This window comes from Megalops cyprinoides, chromosome 20 (genome assembly GCF_013368585.1).
Source record: "Megalops cyprinoides isolate fMegCyp1 chromosome 20, fMegCyp1.pri, whole genome shotgun sequence".
Lineage (NCBI taxonomy): Eukaryota > Metazoa > Chordata > Actinopteri > Elopiformes > Megalopidae > Megalops > Megalops cyprinoides.
The window spans coordinates 6,775,020-6,794,930 of record NC_050602.1 but is presented as its reverse complement, the minus strand read 5'-3'; the positions used below and the strand labels follow the sequence as shown (position 1 = coordinate 6,794,930).

The following is a 19,911-nucleotide window of genomic DNA, read 5'->3' as shown; positions in this document are numbered from 1 at the left end:
TCTGTCAACACCTCGACCCTCCAGAGACGCCCTCAGTCCCATCAGCAGGGGGTGAGTGGCGTCACAAAGAGAGTGGTGTGTAACTGACGTCAGCGATGCTCACATGGGAGCTCAGTGAGCAACTCTCAGGGGGGAACTGTCAAAACTGCAGGGCTTGTCCCGACAGGAGCAGGGCTGTGCTCTCCACAGAGAGCTACGCTGTCTTGCTGTTGAAATTTCAAGTTTGGCGTTTTTATCCCCTAAAGTCCACCTCCTCACGTGAGAAGACAGGAGGGACAACAGGCTATCTGTCATCTTCTGCTGACCGCCACAGCAAAGGGCAGGCTCTGCACGCTGGGATCAGCTGTGTATGACTGTGTGTGTGTCTGTGAATGTGTGTGTGTGTGTGTGTGTGTGTGTGTGTGTGTGTGTGTGTGTGTGTGTGTGTGTGTGTGTGTGTGTGTGTGTGCGCGTGTAGGGGCAGGGGTGCCAGGCACTACCACACAGCCTGCAGACGTTGACCCGCCTACATTGTGACGCTCTTCAGAGACCCTGGTGTGTCCCCCAGTGAGAATTTACCTCAGACTTTATCCACCCATTTGCACTGATTAAAGACACAACACCTCCCCCTGCCACCTCACGCCCTCACTCCCCTTTCTCTTTGCCCCATGAGAGCAGAACTGAGAGCGTGGCGGTGTTAAGGGGGGGGGGTCTCTGAATAATCACCTCCAAGAGCAGTACGTCTCCCTTCCTGCCAAGCCACAGCATTCTCTGAAGCTTCTGGAAAATAGGGGAATAAATCCCCCACCCCACCCGGAAACTGACACTCCTGTGCTGCTGATGCAATTAGTGGGATCTATGGCGGCTTCTGGGGATTGCTGGGAAGTCCGCTTGACAGGTGCGCCCCAATCAATGCCCAAAACCTTTTCTTTGCTGTAACTGTTAAGCAATGCATCATTTGGGGGGCTGGCTTTGGGTCACCCCTTCTGCGTGCCGTGGACACCAGGCTTACGCAAAGCCGCGTTGGGGGGAGGGGGGGCGTTAGTCACCCTAAGCTGGAGGGGGTTGAGAAATTTGGCTGGGCACGGCAGTTTAGCCCTGGGGGAAGATTTGGATTTTAAAGATAATCTTAAGGGAGAAACGGAAAAAAAAAACATAGAAGGACTCCACATAGACGAACAAGCTCAGTGCACAAACACGCACCGAATTGGCCCGTCCCTCATAGCTGAGCAACTATGGAAATTCACTGTACAGATGATACTGCACTTTTGCCTTGGGGTTCATTTTTAAAATAGATATTTTTCCACGAATATTTAAAAGTAAATTTAAAGGTCCAATTAGCTGTACATGTGCTACAACAACATGTAAGGTGAAGTACCAACCTTTTTCCCCCGGCCTGAAGTGCCCAACAAAGGATTATGCAATGCCATCTGGTAGGGTAGCATCTCGGTCTCTCACACCTTTTCGGTTCTGACGGCACCATGGGGTATGTATAGAGGGGGTATTCTGTATGTCGAGCTGTATGTACAGCATATGTGCGGGTGTGTGGGGAGGGGGAGCATTAATAACCGCTATCACTTTGACACGTTCACGTCTGACTGCACTAAGCCCTTTCACGCTGTCAGATCCCAGCGCAGAGGCCACGGTCCTGCAGAACGCATGTGCTCATTCAAGGCTATCATGTGCAGAGTGTGTAGAGTGTGACTGTGTGTGTGAGTGTGTGTGTGTGTGTGTCTATGTGTGTGTTTGTGTGTGAATGTGCATGCATGAGACAGGGAGAAAGAGTGTGCGTACGTGTGACTGTGCATGCGCGCGCGTGTGTGTGTGTGTGTGTGAGTGAGTGCCTGTGCACATCTGGTGACAGCGTGACCGCCGGCCTCACCCCGGTGACATCCATGACCTTGATGGCAGCGAGCTGGCCCGTCTTGACATGGCGACCCTGCGGAGACACAAAGAGGAGGGAGCCGCTGAGTTCCTGCAGTTCAGGGGGAGGAGCCAGGAGACCTGCAGGGACATGCCCACTACAGACACCCCCCTCCGCTGCATCCACTCCCCTGCTAATGCCACCATTCATCACGTCATCCTCCTCCTGCAAGACCACTAAAGTGTCCTCCTTAGCCACTATCTCTGCTTCTCCTCTGGGCAGAGCCTTACAAACCCCCAGAACCTGACAAGTGGAACATTTCGTGTCATAAAGACTAAGCTGGATATTCTGTGAATGGCATCTTTGTAATAAAAAAAAATCTGCTTTGGTTAAAAGGGAGTTTGTATTTTTTTCTGGTGCATGAAAAATGTGCATATTTTACAGGTCAGAAAAGGAAAGAACTAGGGGAAAAAAAGATTGGCAACAGTACTGTAAAGAGAAGCAATGCTTCCCGCCAAGTTTGCACAACCCACACGAGCGCCTGCTGATGCAGCTCAGCACAAAGCGTTCGGCTTTAATCCGTAAAAAAAAAAAAAAAAAAAAAAACATTATTCTGTGCTTCTCTCTCCACTGTTGGGTGAAAAACTTCATTCCTCTAACGGCTGCTCGAGGCCTCTTCGGCCTGCAAGGTGCCACCGACGTGGTGTCGGCAGGGGCTCTCTTTCCCGGCTTGTTTCGAGAAAGAACACAGGAGCGGAAACAAAGGATGCGCTGGGGAGAAGGCTCTTGCATCAGTAAGAAACCCCAAACGAACCTGTGTGAGCATTCCTGGAATGAGCGCGCCAGGCCCCGAGGCTGGTGGCGTTCTCATTGCCTGACAGTTTGCTGGGATTGTTTTCGCTTGGCTTCGGGATGGTATTCGAGAGTGGCCGGTGGCCAGCGTCGCACATACCGGCACCACCCTCTGCTCTGAGGAGGTCAGTGGCGAGATGCCGCCAACCGGGTCCACACAAATTGTCCAACATCTCCTTTCAGTTTTCACCCCTGACTGCTTAATGGCTGATTCCGGCAATGTACGGTTGAAGAGGAACATAGGAAGGCACCCTCATCTAACCCTTTGAAGCCTGACTGTAGCTGGGCCTAGTGCAGGTGAGCTGGAGAAAGGAATTACGGGAGGCAGAGCTGTAACCCAGTGTCTGCACAATATACACAAGCACCACCTCCACAAACAAGACCCAGAGATCTCCCTGGCCAACAATTTACAGACTCTTTAGCTGCCATCTCGCAAATCCCTCCTTGGCATAAAATGCAGTACAGCTTAAACAGGGTAAATACACACAAAAACAAACAAGCAAAAAGCATGACCATATTAAGGGAATGTAATGTTCCCCACAATTTACAAAGAATCAGGCCAGTCAGCAAATACATGTGATCCACTTTCTCAATTAACAGAACCATGGGGATGACAGAACAGAGAAACGATCAAAAAATAATACACCCCCACCACTGTCTTAGTTTTAAGCCAGCTTTGTCATTGGGGAGACCAATTTCACACATCATCCACGTGCATGGATGTAACATTCACACAATGCTGCTGTAACATTTTAGCAATGTTATATTGCTGAGAGGCTGTTATGTAATAGGAGGGTTTGGGGTAGAGGGCTTTCAATGTTCATCGTTTTTCTCACTTTTTGCTTGAGGGAGGGGACTCTGATGTATCTGGCCACCATTAAGTGTTTGCAGGTTTGTGGGATGAAGACTCGCTGTGTGCTGTAGATTGCCTTTCCTTTTGTCTCAGTTCTTCCTGCCCCCCCCAACCCCCCCACTCCCCCGCTCTCAGTGCTAGAACAGCGAGGCGGAGAACAAAACTCAGACAGACACCATTGACAAGCTGCTCCTGTAGGTGGGCAGCCTGTGTGTGGTGAGCGGCGCTTCAGAGACAAGCTCATTCACATGGAAGCAGTGAGGGGGACCACTGCCTGCAGATCACGCCAAAGAAAGCGGAAGACAATAACCTTTAGACTTACAACACCACCAGTACAATAGCCCCGGGCACTCCACTCAAAATCAGGTGAGGTTTTAAAGTTGAAAAAAGTTTCTTTGGAGGGCACCAGACTCCAGAATGTTCCCTTTGAAGAGGACTGTAAGCTTAATGTCCCTTGTTTAAGATGAACAGAGACTATCGATGTTCTATGTCCACAAGCAAAAATGTTTTTCTTCTTCAGTGCTATTGATACATTTTCATACAAAATTTAGCACGCCTAAGGCTTCCTTCTTTAGTGAATGGGAAAATTTGGAAAATCTTCAAAATCTGAAAACGCTTCCTGAAATTCGTTAATGTTACATACAACCAACATCAGTGTATTTTGTAAGGAAACTATGGAGGGCTAGCAGAATTTCTCAGCCCGTTAAAAAACATGCGTGTGAATTCTCCCCCTGTAAGAGACAGCGCCATTCTCCTGCATCTCCCTGAAGGTCAGGAGTTAGAACCAATCATGCCTGACCTTTGATATCTACGGGGGGTCAACTGCAGACAGATCCTAACAAGGATATGGCTTACTGTCACACTTGTGGTTCTAAAAGGCAGGTTAACATCTGCTCCACAGGACAAGAAGCCTTTATTTGCAACAAGGAATGATGGGATGATAATAGTATTTATTTTTTCCACTATAGCAGTAAAGTCGAAAATGACTCAAATGTAAGCTGACCCTGGAATCCCACTGGTTGGTTGGACAGTTGGAGCAGTAACCAAATTCTGTAGCATGAAGCATGACGCACAGGTAAATCCCCTGAGCGGGACACCCATCTGACATACAACCAGCACCCCTCCAATACATTTCAGTTAATGCTGTGTAGGGCCAGGCACCATTTTCATTGTCTTACTGTTAGCCTATATGACTTGGTTCAATCTGACAATGAAAATGTTGTCAGCATTTACTCACTGAGTTGTGACGATAACACCAGGGAGATGAAAAAATGTGCAGATCAATCCCATCATGCACCACTACAGCCTAGTCATGTGGAGGTTTTTGTATAGCGACTGTCTTGAATCAGCAGAAGTAACAAGATCCCTTTTCTCTTGTTTTTCCCCCCCGACCAACAATGGAATTAGAACACTACCAAACCCACAAATGCTCCAAACCACAGCTTTTGTCCCAGAACAATAGGGTTCTTTGATATGGAGCTCCAAGCCACCAGTGACATGGAGCCGGACTGCTGGTCAGGCTTCGATGATGCGAGGCACAGCAATCATGTGATACTCTCCGGCTTGACCGCAGCCCACTCTCTCTCACCGTCCCTCCCTCCCTCTCCCTCTCCCTCTCCCTCTCTCCCCCCTGACGTCTAAGGGGCTAAGTGAGAGTGTGTCAGTGGCTGTACCACTCTGCCCCCCAACCGACACAACCGTCCTTGCTGAGATCACATCCTGTCCTGTCGTTTCACCCATTCCGTGAGGCTCCTGCCAAGATCTGGGTCACAGTGAGAGTGTGTGTGTGTGGGAAGGGTGGCGAGCGACTCTGCGCTAAAACCGCCGCAGAGCTGAAAGCACTCGGATTAATTAACGCGCCGTGCCAGCAGCCCAAACCCTGTCTACGTCGGCCATATGTCAGCTCCACACCTCTCCGCTGAAGAGGGGAAATCTTGACAGTTTAATGCAAACCGGAAAGTCGCCCTTGTATAATTGTGCCTTCAGACATGCCTGATGCCTCAAAAAAAAAGAAAAAAAGAGGAAAAAAAAACAAGCTGGGTTCTCTTTCTTGCCATTGTCAGATTTGAAGAATTTGTCAGGAAATGACAGACGTATTTGTTCCAATTAATACTGCTGACAGCAACTCAACTGGAGGAAACCCAGTCCCTGTAATTCGCTGAGAAAAACCATTCTCATGTAATTTCAAATGCCAACAAATTGGGCAGATACACTATATAACCCCATACGTTAAGACTGTGAAAGGTTATGTGTCTAGAAATTCAGCTTTCATGTGCTCCCTTATCTGTAATCTAGATAACAGTGTTGTCTTGCATGAACTTGTAGTTTTGAGTTTCGAGTTTCCATCCGATAAAGCCCATCTCAACGGCAGTGTTTTTCAAAACACTGCTTTCCACTGTTGGGCCCCAGTAAAATCAAAGAACTGATCCCTAATTTTTTCCCTCTGTCTTCCAGTCTGAAGACACAAATTATTGGGACACACCACACAGTGCCCCTTTAAGAGGACACTGTGTTGATAGACGAGAAGGAGAGACTATGAGAGGTCACCTCTGTCAGTGTCTACAGTAAACAGATAATGCCCGTCTATCTATTGTCTGTTTGTACATAAGTGACTGAATACACTATTCATTTCTGACCCAAAGACTAACATTCTTGTACCCATTTTGTGCTGCAACCCTGGGGATGATCACCTCTTTCCTTAAGGTGTGGTGTAGTGGAGCTGGAGACCGTAGTGAAGTGGACCTTCCTGAATGAAGGAGATTGCTACTTCATCTCCAAGACGTGCGTACAGTCGGCTTGGTGAAGTTTGTCCGATTTAATGCAAGTCCTTGAGACACCGGAACAAGAGCAGACTGTGCCCAGGCGAACATAATCTCCAGAAATCCATAACTCCTGTGATACCAACAACAATGAGACAGAGCGGATGAGATTAATGGCCCCCGCTCGAGGGCATCCCGCAAAATGTTATCCCACGTTTCCCTCGGGCTAGCCCATGAGGGAGGGGGGATAAGAAAGAACAGGCGCCCTCGTATTATCGTTTAGCGCTGTTTATTTGCTGAGCAGATGCTCTTATCAGTTCAGATGTACTGTATGACACTTGTGATTCTACAATCTCATATGTTCTGTAAGCCATTCTATTTGGCGAGATATTTCCTGGACTGTTCAGAGTAAACTGCCTTGGTCAAGGAGACAACAACCGCCCAACAAACCTGGACCAAAGTCCAGTGCTCTTACCACCATGGTACACACTGTCCTAGCAGCTTTTGGGTAAAAACACCACGCCAAATGGAAACCAAAGCATCTGGTTAAAGTTTTCTTTTTTTTTGTTATTGTTTTTGTTTTTTAGTCAGCAGTAACATCCATTAATGCATGTGCAGATATTCACACGAGCATTGCCAATTTCTTGCTGGCTGTGGTGTGGGGTGAGGGGGGGAGGGTCAGAGGTCAGGATTCTGGACTTTGTCTTCTCGTTTCGCTGAGCGCTGCCACAGCTCCACAGATGTGACCATATTTGGCCGTATTAAGGAGCCGTTCCTGGGCTCCGAGAGCGGGACTCGAGCAGGAGAGCTGCGTAGCACCGCGCGGGCGGATGCGCCAGAGCAGGACCACACAGGCACTGGCTGCAGAGAGGCTGGGAGAGAAGCGCCGAAACAGAAAACGCTGTCGCTTACGGAACTTCGGTGTCATAGGGCACTGGCTGGAGGGGTGAAATTCCAAATTTCCTTTCACAGTCCCTAAAAAACACACCCAACTTAGACGCCCCCCTCCCCCCCCATCACTCCAACAGCAGGAAATTTTCACGTTTTCAAGTCTCCTGTGTCATGTTCTGTGTCTTCCCTAAGGTGCTGGAGAAGCCCACACTTTCAGTGACCGGGACCAACCCCCGCTACCAGTGGGAAGGGACTGAGTCATTGTGATACGGGAGCTGTCTGAGCTTTCACAGCTAGACCCCCCCCCCCCCCCACATCCAGGTCTCCTTTACGTTAGCTGACTGGAGTCTCACTCATTGGCTCATGCAGCGTGCAAGGTGGACATTTAAGATAAGCTCAAACTGCTTTCAGGAAGGGAGAACCAAACCCAATAAACCAGGGAATCAAGCAGCCAGACGCAGACACCTTTCCAAGATGGCCGCCTTGCAAGAACAGACTTGTGAATACACAAGTCTGTGGCATAACAGGTTGCTCCATAACAATGTGTAACCGCATCTTGAAGCACTGTGGGACAAATGAGAGGAACACACCTCTGAAAGATGAAGCTGAGAAAAGACAAATGAGTTCCAAAGCTTGGGTGTGAAGCCTTGCTCCCTGAATGAGGTTTCTTTAGAGAGCGGCACCTGTTTTAGGGTTTTTTTTTTTTCGATTTACCTGCTAGTAAAGTGCTGAGCTTGGGAAAGACTTCAGAAGCTTTCTTGTGGCTCAAAGCACTCCAATGCCTCCATCCATTACAGGCCTATTGGCAAGTACACAAAGACATATTGAGAAAAAAGAGGGTCTCTAAAAATGTTTTTCCCCACTGTGCAAATAGAGGGGCTCATTTCAGAGGTGGAGGATTTACATTGAGCTGCCAGACATTGTGTGAAGCAACTTCCTCTGTCATCAGATATATTTTTAGATATACTGATCACGCAATTAGCACTTAATGGGACCTGGAGCTGTTGCATGAAAAATAAGCGCGACTTAAGCCACTGATTATTTAATATGTAGATCAAGCGTGATACACATAGGTGTGGATCCTGTGAATAAGGCCATTCATACCCATTTGACAATGAACCTCAGGGTAAGTGTTCAACGGGATGTACCAAGCAAACAGCCCTTGAAAGATTAAATAGGCTATACGCTCAGTGTATCCAATGCAATACTTTCTCTTGTTTTTCTGTTTTCGTAGGACTGCCCTGGGTTCCATTCAACCAAGGGGAAAAAAAGCACGATTCCAAATAATAGAGCACTCAACTGATATCTAGCCTTGGGCAGTTTTTAAAAATTTGTTATGAGAGACAGAGTAGTTCTCATTTTTGTGGCTAGAGAGGATGATAAGGGCGCTTGCCACTCAAGTGCCAAATAAGAGTTCCACCCGCGCTGAATCATTCCAGGTCTGGTGCGAATGTGGCATCTCACTTTCACGTGACCGCAAACGGCCCACAGTGGATATTTACCATTCATAATCCACCCATCTTTCCTGCTGAGATTAAGCTTCTCTTGGTCGAGAGGGACCGGGGCTGAGCTGGCGGCGGTGCGACCGTGCACGTTTAATTTCGAAAAGACCCCGATTAAAAAGACGAACGCGATCGCGGCGCGGCTACGCGGCGCAGAAAAAGCGACCGCGTGCCCAGATAACGCACGGGATCATTAGGTGAGGGATGATTGAGGTTTAGAACGAGCGCGTTCCTCCTTTACAATGCAGTGGGTAATGCTCTCAAACGCTTATCCGGAAGCGGAGGAGGTTCATCTGAGCCGCACCCCAATACTGCTACGCAGGGGGAGCTACGCTACCCTGTCGTCCGAAGCACAGCACGTGGATTAGCGGCGCTCACATACTCCACGAAACACAGAGAAGGAAGCAAAGGTAAGAAGGGAATTTCCCCCAACAATGCCTTCTGGGAAAAAACAATGAGCCAGCGCATTGATCCACCCATAGTTAATCATGCCCAAACCTGCTGCTGATAAGAGAGAAAGGATTTCTTTGTTGCCTGCTTATTTACTTTGGTTACACCACACTACAAGTCACATATGAATCAATGCTTTTGCACAAATCAATTTGCATTTAAAACACACCGAGGGCCATAAATAACTCTAGGCTACGTTATAATAGTTTTCCAGTTCCCAGCTCCTCTCTCACTGCCTTTGGACACAGGACAGAGACTCTGAATGTCACAGGACACAGGACACAGCCTCTGGACGGGCAGACTGAAAACACAGTTCATCATCAGTACATCAGTAAGCTGCGCAAAGGTCTTGCACTCCAAACCATACATCCGTTCCATGGCTTTTGAAATGAATCATTTTTCAGAGTACCACCCTAGGTGTCCTTGAACGTGTTGTTGAGCCGCATGTGTTGTGTACTGAAGTCAGACTCTGATGGAACATGTCGTGTTGCTTCCTTGGCGTTACTGATGAAGGTTACCTTGGGGGCAGAGTCACACTGCAGCATGTTGTCTTTTAGCGAAGAGCCCCAGTGACAACACAGAGGCTGCCACCTGCATGCTGTGAGCATCTGGACACAATACAGACCTCACTCACTCACACACAGTGACACAGTCTCAGTCACACGCACACACACACACACACAGACACAGCCTCACACACACACTTATATACAGAGTAGCTCGCTCACACATTCTCGCACACACAAAGACATAAACTAACACAGTCACAGTCTTTCTCTCTCCCCCTCTCTCTCCCTCAGTCTCTCTCTCTCTCTCACACACACACACAGGCTCACACACAGTCACAGACACAGAAACAAACACACTCACCCACACAGTTGTTCTGTCACTCACACTTTCTCTTCCCTCTCTTTCATGAACACACACACACACACACACACACACACACAAAATCATAGTCTCCCCCTCCTCAGCCCCCATTTGTACTGAGCTGCACCTGTCACTCCCCAGCTGTGGGGCAGAGTGGGAGACACAGACTCATTCCAGGTCCACTCTCCCTGGAGGAACATTTCTCATGATGTTTTAATGCTCTCTGAATACACTCGACAAGCTTAATTCGGTGCGAGCATTTCAGACTTCATACAACAGTTGGCTCGGCACCTACGCTCACTCCTTTCTTTGGTCTGCTGCTCAGCTGCGTTCCGGTTGTCCATGTTCATTTGTGAGCATTTTCTCTCTTGGGGGAAAAAAGGCTCACAAACTTAGGTGGAGGTCCTCCCGAGCAGAGAATTATACATTTATTTGCGCTTCTCATGTATGAAATATTGATATTTAGGCGCAGTGTGTGACGAGGGACACATGGCACTGACATAGAGCACTGCCTTCAGAGTAAATGTCGTCTTCCTTGTGACCAGCAGGGTTTTAGACCATGAACAAGCGTCAGAGCAGATTGCTGCTGTTTTGTGAGCGCAAAAAAGGCCCATTTGACAGGGCTGTGACTGTGCAAGTGACCCACCTCTTACTCTGCCATGGGGACAGCCGAGCTGTACCTGTGGTGACCACACTATACCTCAGCCTATCAGAGCTGACCAACTGTGGCAGAGACGTTCGCTCAGGTTTTCTTACGCTATCCATTCACTCACCTGGGTGCGTACCGCGGCTACTCAGGCACCCAGCGGAACAGCGACAAGGGCCCTGTCCACGATTCGAACCATCAACCTCAACGAGCAACAAGCAAGTCTTGCTTGATGAGTGCTGCCATTCTCTAGTGAATGGTGTTGAGTAAAGACGCAGGCAGTAATAAAGACGGCCTCACAGAGAGCCCTGGATGAGTCAGTGGCTGGGGGCCTAAAGCTGCTTAGCATGAGGAGAGTATCAGCGTTAAGACCGGCCCATCTCTGCATAATTAAAACCCAGCCAGAGCCCCCTGGCCATTAGCGCGGCTCGTCGGGGGCGCCGTCCGCCCAAAAGTAGGTCAGGGGTGTGAGCAGGCACAGGGGCAGCGGTAGAGCTGGTCCCGTGGAGACAACACTGAGGCTCGGGCCTGCAGCGAGGGTGAGGGGAGTCCGGCCTTTCCAGGCTCACCGCGCTATGGACAGGAACCCCCACCCAGCCTAAGCCAGGGACGGGAGTGATGCACCCACCGATGGATGCCTCGGGGGGGGGGGGGGGGGGGGGAACGCCAGCCTGTCTGCAGGATTCGCCCTGTCGTGGGATACCCGCTCAATTTCACTGCAACATCAGCCTCCTATGCCACACACAGTGAGCCCTGAGCATAACACAGGCCTGTTTTATTACTCTAGTCTCAACATGAGGCCCGTTCTCCTCCTTATTGCTGAGTGCATTACAAGGTCACAAAGGACATACTCGTGGCATAACCCTCAAACTCCGTGCTGTAAATGTCCCAGCTGAGAAAACACCTCGGCCACCCGAACACGGCTGTTACCCGTAACCCCTGTCACCAGCAGACGGAGGGGGGGCTGCGCGATTGCCCCATCTGCCCGTCCATTTGTCCGTCTCCCGCTTCCAGGACAGCTGGGAAACATATGGACGGGCTCGGACACCTGTCGGGGTTTAGTGGCTTTTTGGACAGAATTAAGCATCTAGGCGAATGATGGACTGTGTTATTCCAGTGTTTCAAGACTGCTGTGAGTGCGCATCCACACAAACACAGACCAGGAAAGTCAAACGTCCACCTCATGATGAATAAATAAAAAGTGCACCAGTGCATGACACCATACGTAAAACATCTAAAAAAAATGGATTCCAGCCAAGATGCCAGCTTTGCCACTTGATTCCCGTTTAAAGTAGGGCCAGAAAAGAGGCAAACCGGATGAATGACGGCCATTCAGCGAGCGAGAAGCCGGCCCGTAGGGTCTGAGCCCGGTCGACATACCGAGTTAATTGTGTGGAGGGCCGGAGGGCCATTAAAATGCATGGCGCTTCTGTACAGTAGCCTAGCAACAGCTGTGGCAGGGCTTTGTGTACAGTAGCTGATGAAGAGATGATTTTGCTCGTTTTCCTCGCTCTCCAGCAGACAGACCACTCGTCTGGTCGCCGCTCGCGCTTCATTCCAACCTTCTGTTCCAACCCCGCAGTTGAGTGTTTGGTTTTAAAGCCTCTTATGGTACAACAAACAATATGCACATTATATGCATAATGTTTCAATTCAGTTGATGGTCTGACTCCCTGCTGGGGCACTGCTGCTGTACCCATAGGCAATGTGTCCAGCCCACAACTGCCGCAATAAATATCCAGCTGTATAAATGGATAACATGTAAAAACTGTAATCTATATATAAGTCATATATATACCTATATATACCTATATATATATATATATATATATATATATATATATATATATATATATATATATATATATATATATATATATACACACCTATATGGAAGTCGCTCTGGGTAAGAGGGTCTGTAATGTAATGCATTGTAATACACACACAACTAGACAACACAACTAGTTTCAGGGAAAAAAATCAAAGTACATGCTCATGTGTCCCAAACAGGTTGCATAAAGTAAGAAGACTCCCACAGATAGATATGAGATGGTTTTGTGACTGGCTGAGGTCTGATCAGCGTGACCTGTGGGGTCAAAGCTCACACGGTCACTTGTTCCCCCTGACTTCCATAAGTGCAATCGGCTTCCCGCAAAAAAGTGAGACTTGTGAAATGGCTCTTTTTTGACCTAGTTAAAACTCAAGCCTGACTCAAAGTGTATTTTAAATCATCTAAGCAGACCTGACGGTGGATTTGGTACTGAACTCCACAATTCGAGGGTCTTCGGAGAGTAAATTCTTAACACTTAAATGGGATCAGCCACCTCACTGAGGGGAAAGGCCAGCGCCATCAGCGGAGCTTGTGCATGGTGTTCCTGTACCGGGACACATCCCAGTACCGGGGACCCAGAAACCCAGCCGTCTCTCAGTCGCGGTGCTCGTTCTCCCAGCATGCTCTTTGGCTGATGGGTCTGGCACCCAGAGGAAACGCAAAGAGGGAGGCTGGGAGATCGGGGGTTCCGGGAGAACAGGGGAGTGCTGGGGAAAGGGATGTTCGTGCGGTCGGGCCGCGGCAGAGCCATCAGGTTGCACGGGCCTAGTTAGCGGAGTCCCTGACAGGCTGCGTCGGGGGCCCACACGCCCTGAGGGGCGCAGTCTGAGTGTGCGGCGTGCTCGCGCCGAGGGTCACCCTGCAGTCAGCGGGTCACCCCTTTTCTCCCCATGAAGGAAGCGCGAATCGCCAACAGCAGCCCTGGGATGCTGAAGTGCGCTCTGAGGTTGGGGGGTTGGCTGGCTCACTGGTGGAGGGTAAAACCGCCTCAGGGCGCGAGCGTTCGCTAAAGGCACGGCTCTGTGGGCCAGCGTGTTCCATAATGCTCTAACTCATCTCATCGATCCTTTACCATGTCCAACTCCCTCTCCTCAACAGGGAGAGCCTGAGGTCAATCACATCAGCAGCGTCACCTCGTATGACTGGGTGAGACTTCTGTGAAGCGTGTACCACTGTGTGTGTGTGTGTGTGTGTGTGTGTGTGGGTGTGTCTGCATGTACACAAGGGTCCAAAATTATTGGGACACCTGGGCATTTTGTGGTTAAGTGTGGATGTGTCCATGTAGCTATTAATTTTATCACTCGAACCTAATTTATGGTGTGGAGAAAAAAGTTACATGTTTTGGCAACTATTAACATTTTCAAAACATCTCTTTATGTGGTTTTCACATAATTGCCTGATGACTACCCTTATTTCCAACATTTTAATATTATGTATGACATTAATTCTGCCAAGCAAACTGACAATTCCATGACATTAACTTAATTTTAAAAGGTACTTACATACTTATTGAGTGCAGACAAGTGAACAAAAATGACCATCACTTCAATTAGGCCTGACTGAACGTTGCCCTGCCCCCTAATTGAACACTCATACTGAAGCCTATATAAACCTAACAAGGTTGGAACATGGTCACAGAAGATGAAGCTGAAATTGACATTGATATAAATATGACTTTCCCAATGTCTGATGGAATATGCAGCAAAAATATTGTGGGTTTTCAGAAAAAAAAGTGAGTGTCCCAATAATTTTGGACCCCAGTGTATGTGTGTTGGTGTGTGTGTGTGTGCATGTATGTGTTGGTGTGTGTGTGTGTGTGTGTGTGCGTGCATGTATTGTTATGACCAGCTACCCCTTGTCTCGTAAACAATGATCATGGCTTCAAGGGGAAATAACTAGTGCTGTGTATAATAATGTGTATAAAAGTGCATAAAAAGTATATAAAAAAGATGACAAACAAACCCAAAAGTGGCTTTTGCTTGTCGTAACAATATGTGCACACATGTATGTTTGTGTATTTGTGTGTTTGCAAGCAGGTGTGAGGGTATGTTTAAAAAAAAATAAATTAAAAAAAGCACATCTTCATCCACGTTCTTATCTCAGAGGTTTGTATAATTAAAAACCTTTCCCAGTACCAGCTTAAATTTGCGAGACATTCACTGGCAAGCGGCATTATGCAGCGCTGATCCAACAGCCTCCTCTCTGCTCGCCTCGGCTCCGCCGCTCAGCCGCGGCCTCCCTCGACACAGGACATTCTCACGTCCTTCAGCAGGGAAATCAAAATCACATTCACGCCTTCTCACAGGACGGGCAGCCGAAATGAGCCTCCCTCGCTCTCCTCACGAGCGCCTCGCAAAAACCGGCACGGCTTCGACGGGCGATAATAAAAACAGCCAGTCCTTATGTCCTTATTTCTTCTCCATTAATAACACTTTTCTTAAAACCAATCATCCGGGGAAATCCAAGACAGCCAAAGCCGTTTAGAAAAACAGTACCATGGAAAAAGGTTTTCTTTGTAGTAATGCCATTTTATATTGATGTGAAAACATTTTTAATTATCAGGTAAATAAAACCCGTCTCACACATATCAACACGGCATGCATTATTTTTTATCAGTGTTCACCAGAAACGTGACCTTCAGCTTGGAGCTGAAATGGATACATGAGATCATAATGGAATTATGCCAGAGATGGTAGCAGAGTGAATATTTCTCCAGAGCAGAAGCAAAGACCAGGGGGGCAGTTTGTCATTAGCATTAGCACTAGCATTTCAAACGAAAGGCAAGCTGTTTAGGATTATGGGGAATGAGTCAGATTTATAATTTATTAGAAATATCAAGTCTTCTTTTGTCGATGGCTTCTATTAGTTGGAGGAAGGTGCCAGGCAGGCTGGGCTCAGGTCAGAGTATTCAGAGTCAGATATGCAGATGCTGACAGCATTTCACAGCCTGTGGAGTCCAGTGTTTTGTGTGGAACCCATTACATGATGGGTTCCAGAAGCCGTGCTGGGCCGGATCCGGGCCAGCCGCATCGCCCTGGCTGCATGGGGCGAGAAAAGGGACGGTGTGGTGACGAGCATTGCAAGATCAAAAACCAGAACTCCACCATCCACCTGCTGCTTCTCTTTCTAAGTTAAGTTCCAAAAAAATCGACCCAAAAGAGGACCGACAGCTACATTCTGAAGCACCTGAGGCTCTCCGGGCTCTAACGGAGTCAGGCAGTAAAGCTTGCAAAGTAATTACCACGGAGACAGGGAAAGACAAAGGAGCTGAGCGGGGACAGGAAGTCACAGAGAGGAAATCGCTCTGAGGTGGCTGCGACTGGAGACACCTGCTGAGGCTACAGAACCAGCAGAGCCTGGGCAACAAAGCAGGTGACACCAAAGACTGGTGGTTTGATCCGTCCCTGATTCAAAGACATGAAAGCCATATATCGGATTGTCCCTAAAGAAAAAGGTGGTTATTTGAATACCTTCTTTCCTTATTATCATTGTCACAGTTATTTGAATGATTTAAACTACTTTTTTCCCCACAGTTGGTTGCATTGTTCTCCAAAATTAACCCACTCCGAGCCTTGTGCATGGTGTTTGCCATGACGATAGCGTTAATATGCATTTCAATAGGAATGAGCAAAATGACTGCAATGTCAGATAATACCAGTTGGTTACCCAGACACAGCGCACAGCCACGTTGTGGTCTCGTGTGGTGTGCCATTTCACAGGGACCTCACCACAGGTTCACTGATCACAGGGAGAGAGACTCTGTGCTCTTGGGTGTCACAGAGGCTCAGCCATTATCTGGTCTGTCGCATTTCACTTGCTGAGCTAGATTTCTGAAACGTGGCCAAAACCCAAATGAAACAAAACCTCTTTGTCAAACCAACGGCATGAAACAAAAGCGGTCCCGAACAGCGACAAGTTCGACACTTGAACTCCGGTGACCTGCTGCCGTTTCACATTTCTCTGGCGCTGGTTTCCGTGTGAACCCAGCATGTTTAATTAGCCAAAAACGGGCGTTGGTCCTACAAAAGACCAAGCAGGGTTTTAATTAGGGCGCATCAAATGACAAAAACAAAGCAGTGACCCTTTCCTTTTAGGAACTCAAAAACAGACTTCTGGACCTTCTGAAGCGGCAAAAACACGATCAATGGAGAGATACGCTCTCATCTCAGTCTACTCGATATCGCCTGCTCCCCCAGGCACAGATGGGCCATGAAACACTCGGCCCGTTTGGCTCGTCGATGCCACACGTCTTTCGTCTGGGGAGAGAAATCACAAACGGGAGTGCGGCGGGCCGACGACTGCAGCAAGGTCTCGGCGATTCTGAATCTGCGAAGAAGCAAAAGTGGAACCATCCGCAAAAGAAAAAGAACAAGAGCGTTCTTCTTGCGAATTTAGCGTGCTGGAATGAAATGCAGCACCTGCACTTCAGGAAAAGAACATAGTCAGACACAAACCTAATTAAAAACAAACCACTTATATCATCGCTGCAGTCAAGATGATCCTGTTGTGCGGCATGCTTGGGTGGAGAGGAAGTGTTTCTATGAGACAGCGCTGCATCCCTCCTCAACCTGTTGATCTGGAGGGACACGATACACAGGGGCACACTGGCTGCTTTAATTACAGTCAGTTTTAGCATTGGTACAGGGTACAGATTACACCAGTGGCCTGGGCTGGCCAGCAGGGAAACAGACCAACACGTCTGGACTGGTGTCCACAGCCTCCTTGTTGTTCTCTCTCCTCTCCCCTTTTCTTCTTTTCTTCCTCAGTGTCACCTTTCTCTCTCCATTACCTTTCCTCTCTTCCTGTTCTCCTCTCTCCTTTCCTTCCTCCTTGTCTTTCCCCCTTCCTCTCTCTTTCTGTCTCCCTCCCTTTCTCTCTGCCCATTCGTCTCAAGGCTGTGAGGAAGATGCTCTGTCACTCCGCATCCTGTGCAGAATCGATAATTATGGGATTTGTAGTGCAGTGCAGGAAGCCGAATCCCCCCAGCCCCGGCCCAGACCAGCTGCATTACCCACGCTGCCTTTCACCCGCAGTTAACGCTGGGCACCATCATCTTCTTGGGTTTCGTTCGGGTCAAGAGGGCTAATCAGATGAACGAATTCAATTTGAACCAGACAGGGAGAAAGGAAACAAACGGCCACATCTTTCCCTGCGCGATGCATAACCGTGGGAATGGCTCAGAGCACAGAGACCGGCCTCGCCGAGCACGTCTCCCAGAGCCACGTCGCCACGGCGCCCTGCGAACGGACGCTGTGAAGCAACACGGTAAAACCAGGTATGGATCGATCCAGGCGTCGGCGGAAACAAACAGCCCTCGCGCCAGCCGCCCTCCTGCTGGAGCACGTTTCCCCGGCAACAGCCATGTTTGCATCGATTTAAGGCCCGGCGCATTAGAGGGGAAGCATGACGAGGACCGGCCAGGGCTGTGGGCATCCCTCTGCATTTATTCACTCCATGCCCTTTAGCGCAGGGCAGCCAGAACGTGCCGGGCCCTTCTGCAAGAGGAAAACCACTGGCATCACATCACGACTTAAAGCGAACCCTGGCTGTGTCACTGCACAGCCTGCAGACTGATCTTCTCTCATTGAACCAGACTTAATGGAAGAGAGCACTTTACACCTTTTTGAAGGTCTTTTTAAACCAATAATGTTGTTAAAGATGTATTGCTTCTCTCATCACCGGACCTGATAAGACTAATAACGCACAAGTGTATTTGGATCTGAGCCGCAGACTTTTATTCTCAGGTTTGAATATTTGAACAGTCTGTCTCATCATTAATACATTTTCAGTGCTGCCTATTTGGCTACCCTTCCCTTTGAAAAAAATAAATATGAAATAAATAATAACAGCAATGAATAATAATGCTTTGTCCTTTCTGCATCGGTGACTCCCAAACCGTGAGTGAATGGTACACAGTAACGGCAGGCATCGGCATTGCCAGAGTGACACCCACTTCTTTATTCACCTGGCAGCAGGTCTCTCTTCAAAGCCCGGTTCCGCTCTGCTGCAGGGTACGCCCGGGCCGTCTGCGGAGCCGCTGGGCTCCGGCAGCGCACTGCACTCACCCTGACGGGAGCGCGCAGGTCGCTGGGCAGATTTCAGGAAATGCTTTGAAAGGACCGCAGTGCTATCGCCCACCCCCAGATCGGGCTCCACTCCACCAACCCCCCCCCCCCCCCCCTTACAGGCACTTTGCAGATTCTTATTTGTTCACAGTGCGAAAACTGAAATGGATCAAGCCAATGAGCAGACAGATGATTGAAAAAGAAACACCTGCAAAGAACAAGGGGGGTAAAGCATAGCAAAATCTAAATGACAAGCTAACAAAACAAACCAACAAAAGCCTGGCAGCATGATACAGACACGCACCCTCCCCGGTTTACCTTGTCAGTTGAGGCAGTATTGATAAATATGAAATGCTATGAAGCAACAATCAAGGATCTCCTACACAGCAGGCCATGAACTGCCCCACCAACGGAAGAGGGCTGTAGTGCTGTGTGCTGGCGGGAGGAGGGCGGGAGGAGTTCAGTGCATTATGATCCAATGGCCTCATTAGGAGGGACATCGGGTGACAAAATGAAAGACTACACTGGTGAAGTAACTAAACTGCTAAAGTAACACTGGTGTTAATGTGGAATTTACATTCAAAAGGACCACAAAATTACACAGGCATAAGGGGGGGAACAACAGACAGGAAAAAAGACAGACCTTTAAAGTTGGAGAAGAAAGGAGAAAGAGAAGTAGGGGGCGGAGACAAGTGACTACTTTGACAATGGAATTTAAACTCGAGCTGTTGTGCTATCAGGGTGGCATTTAAAGCACCCACACAAACTTGCTACATTTGTTTCGGCAAGTTCTCCCTTCTCCTCTCTCCCTGAACAACTCCCACCTGCTCTCTATCAGAGACCATATTTTCACGTCTGAAAAGTCATTTTGCTGCCGCAGAACTGAGCTTCCCTCAGCTGAAGGAGTGCCCAGCTGTAATTTATGAGACAGAATAATGGGAGGCAGTGTACAGCGGGTACAGGCTAGTGTTTAAGGAGCTGGCCTTAAAAGTTGCATACTCATTTCCCAGGATGCCACTGTACCCTTGATCAAGGTGCTTAGCCTAAATTGCTTCGATAAATATCCTGCTGTATATCTCGACAACATGTAAAAAATGTAAACTATCCAAGTAGGTCTAGATAAGGGTGTCTGCTAGAAATATGCCAGGTAATAAACTTAAAAAATGCTAGTTTGTGTCTAAAGGAGACAGTGTAAGGTAGCATGAGGTTTTAAAACATTCAGAAGGAGAGCTGCAGAAGGCCAAGGCCTGTAACGTTACAGTAGTGCTCCAGGAGCAAGAAGATGGCTGCTTATACAGAGTGTCAAAGTTACTCACAGTCGATGAGCCTTGAAAGAGTGAGAGACGGAC

General features: G+C 48.4%; 1 protein-coding gene across 4 annotated transcripts in view; it reads right to left on the bottom strand.

The window, feature by feature from the left end:
* tnika (TRAF2 and NCK interacting kinase a) overlaps positions 1-19,911 on the bottom strand; it is a 97,857-nt gene that overhangs the window by 51,413 nt on the left and 26,533 nt on the right. For all 4 annotated transcript variants that reach the window (XM_036553971.1, XM_036553972.1, XM_036553973.1 and 1 more), the window contains exon 3: positions 1,862-1,918. In XM_036553971.1, the coding sequence (XP_036409864.1) occupies positions 1,862-1,918 (57 nt within the window). The remainder of the gene's footprint in view (positions 1-1,861; positions 1,919-19,911) is intronic.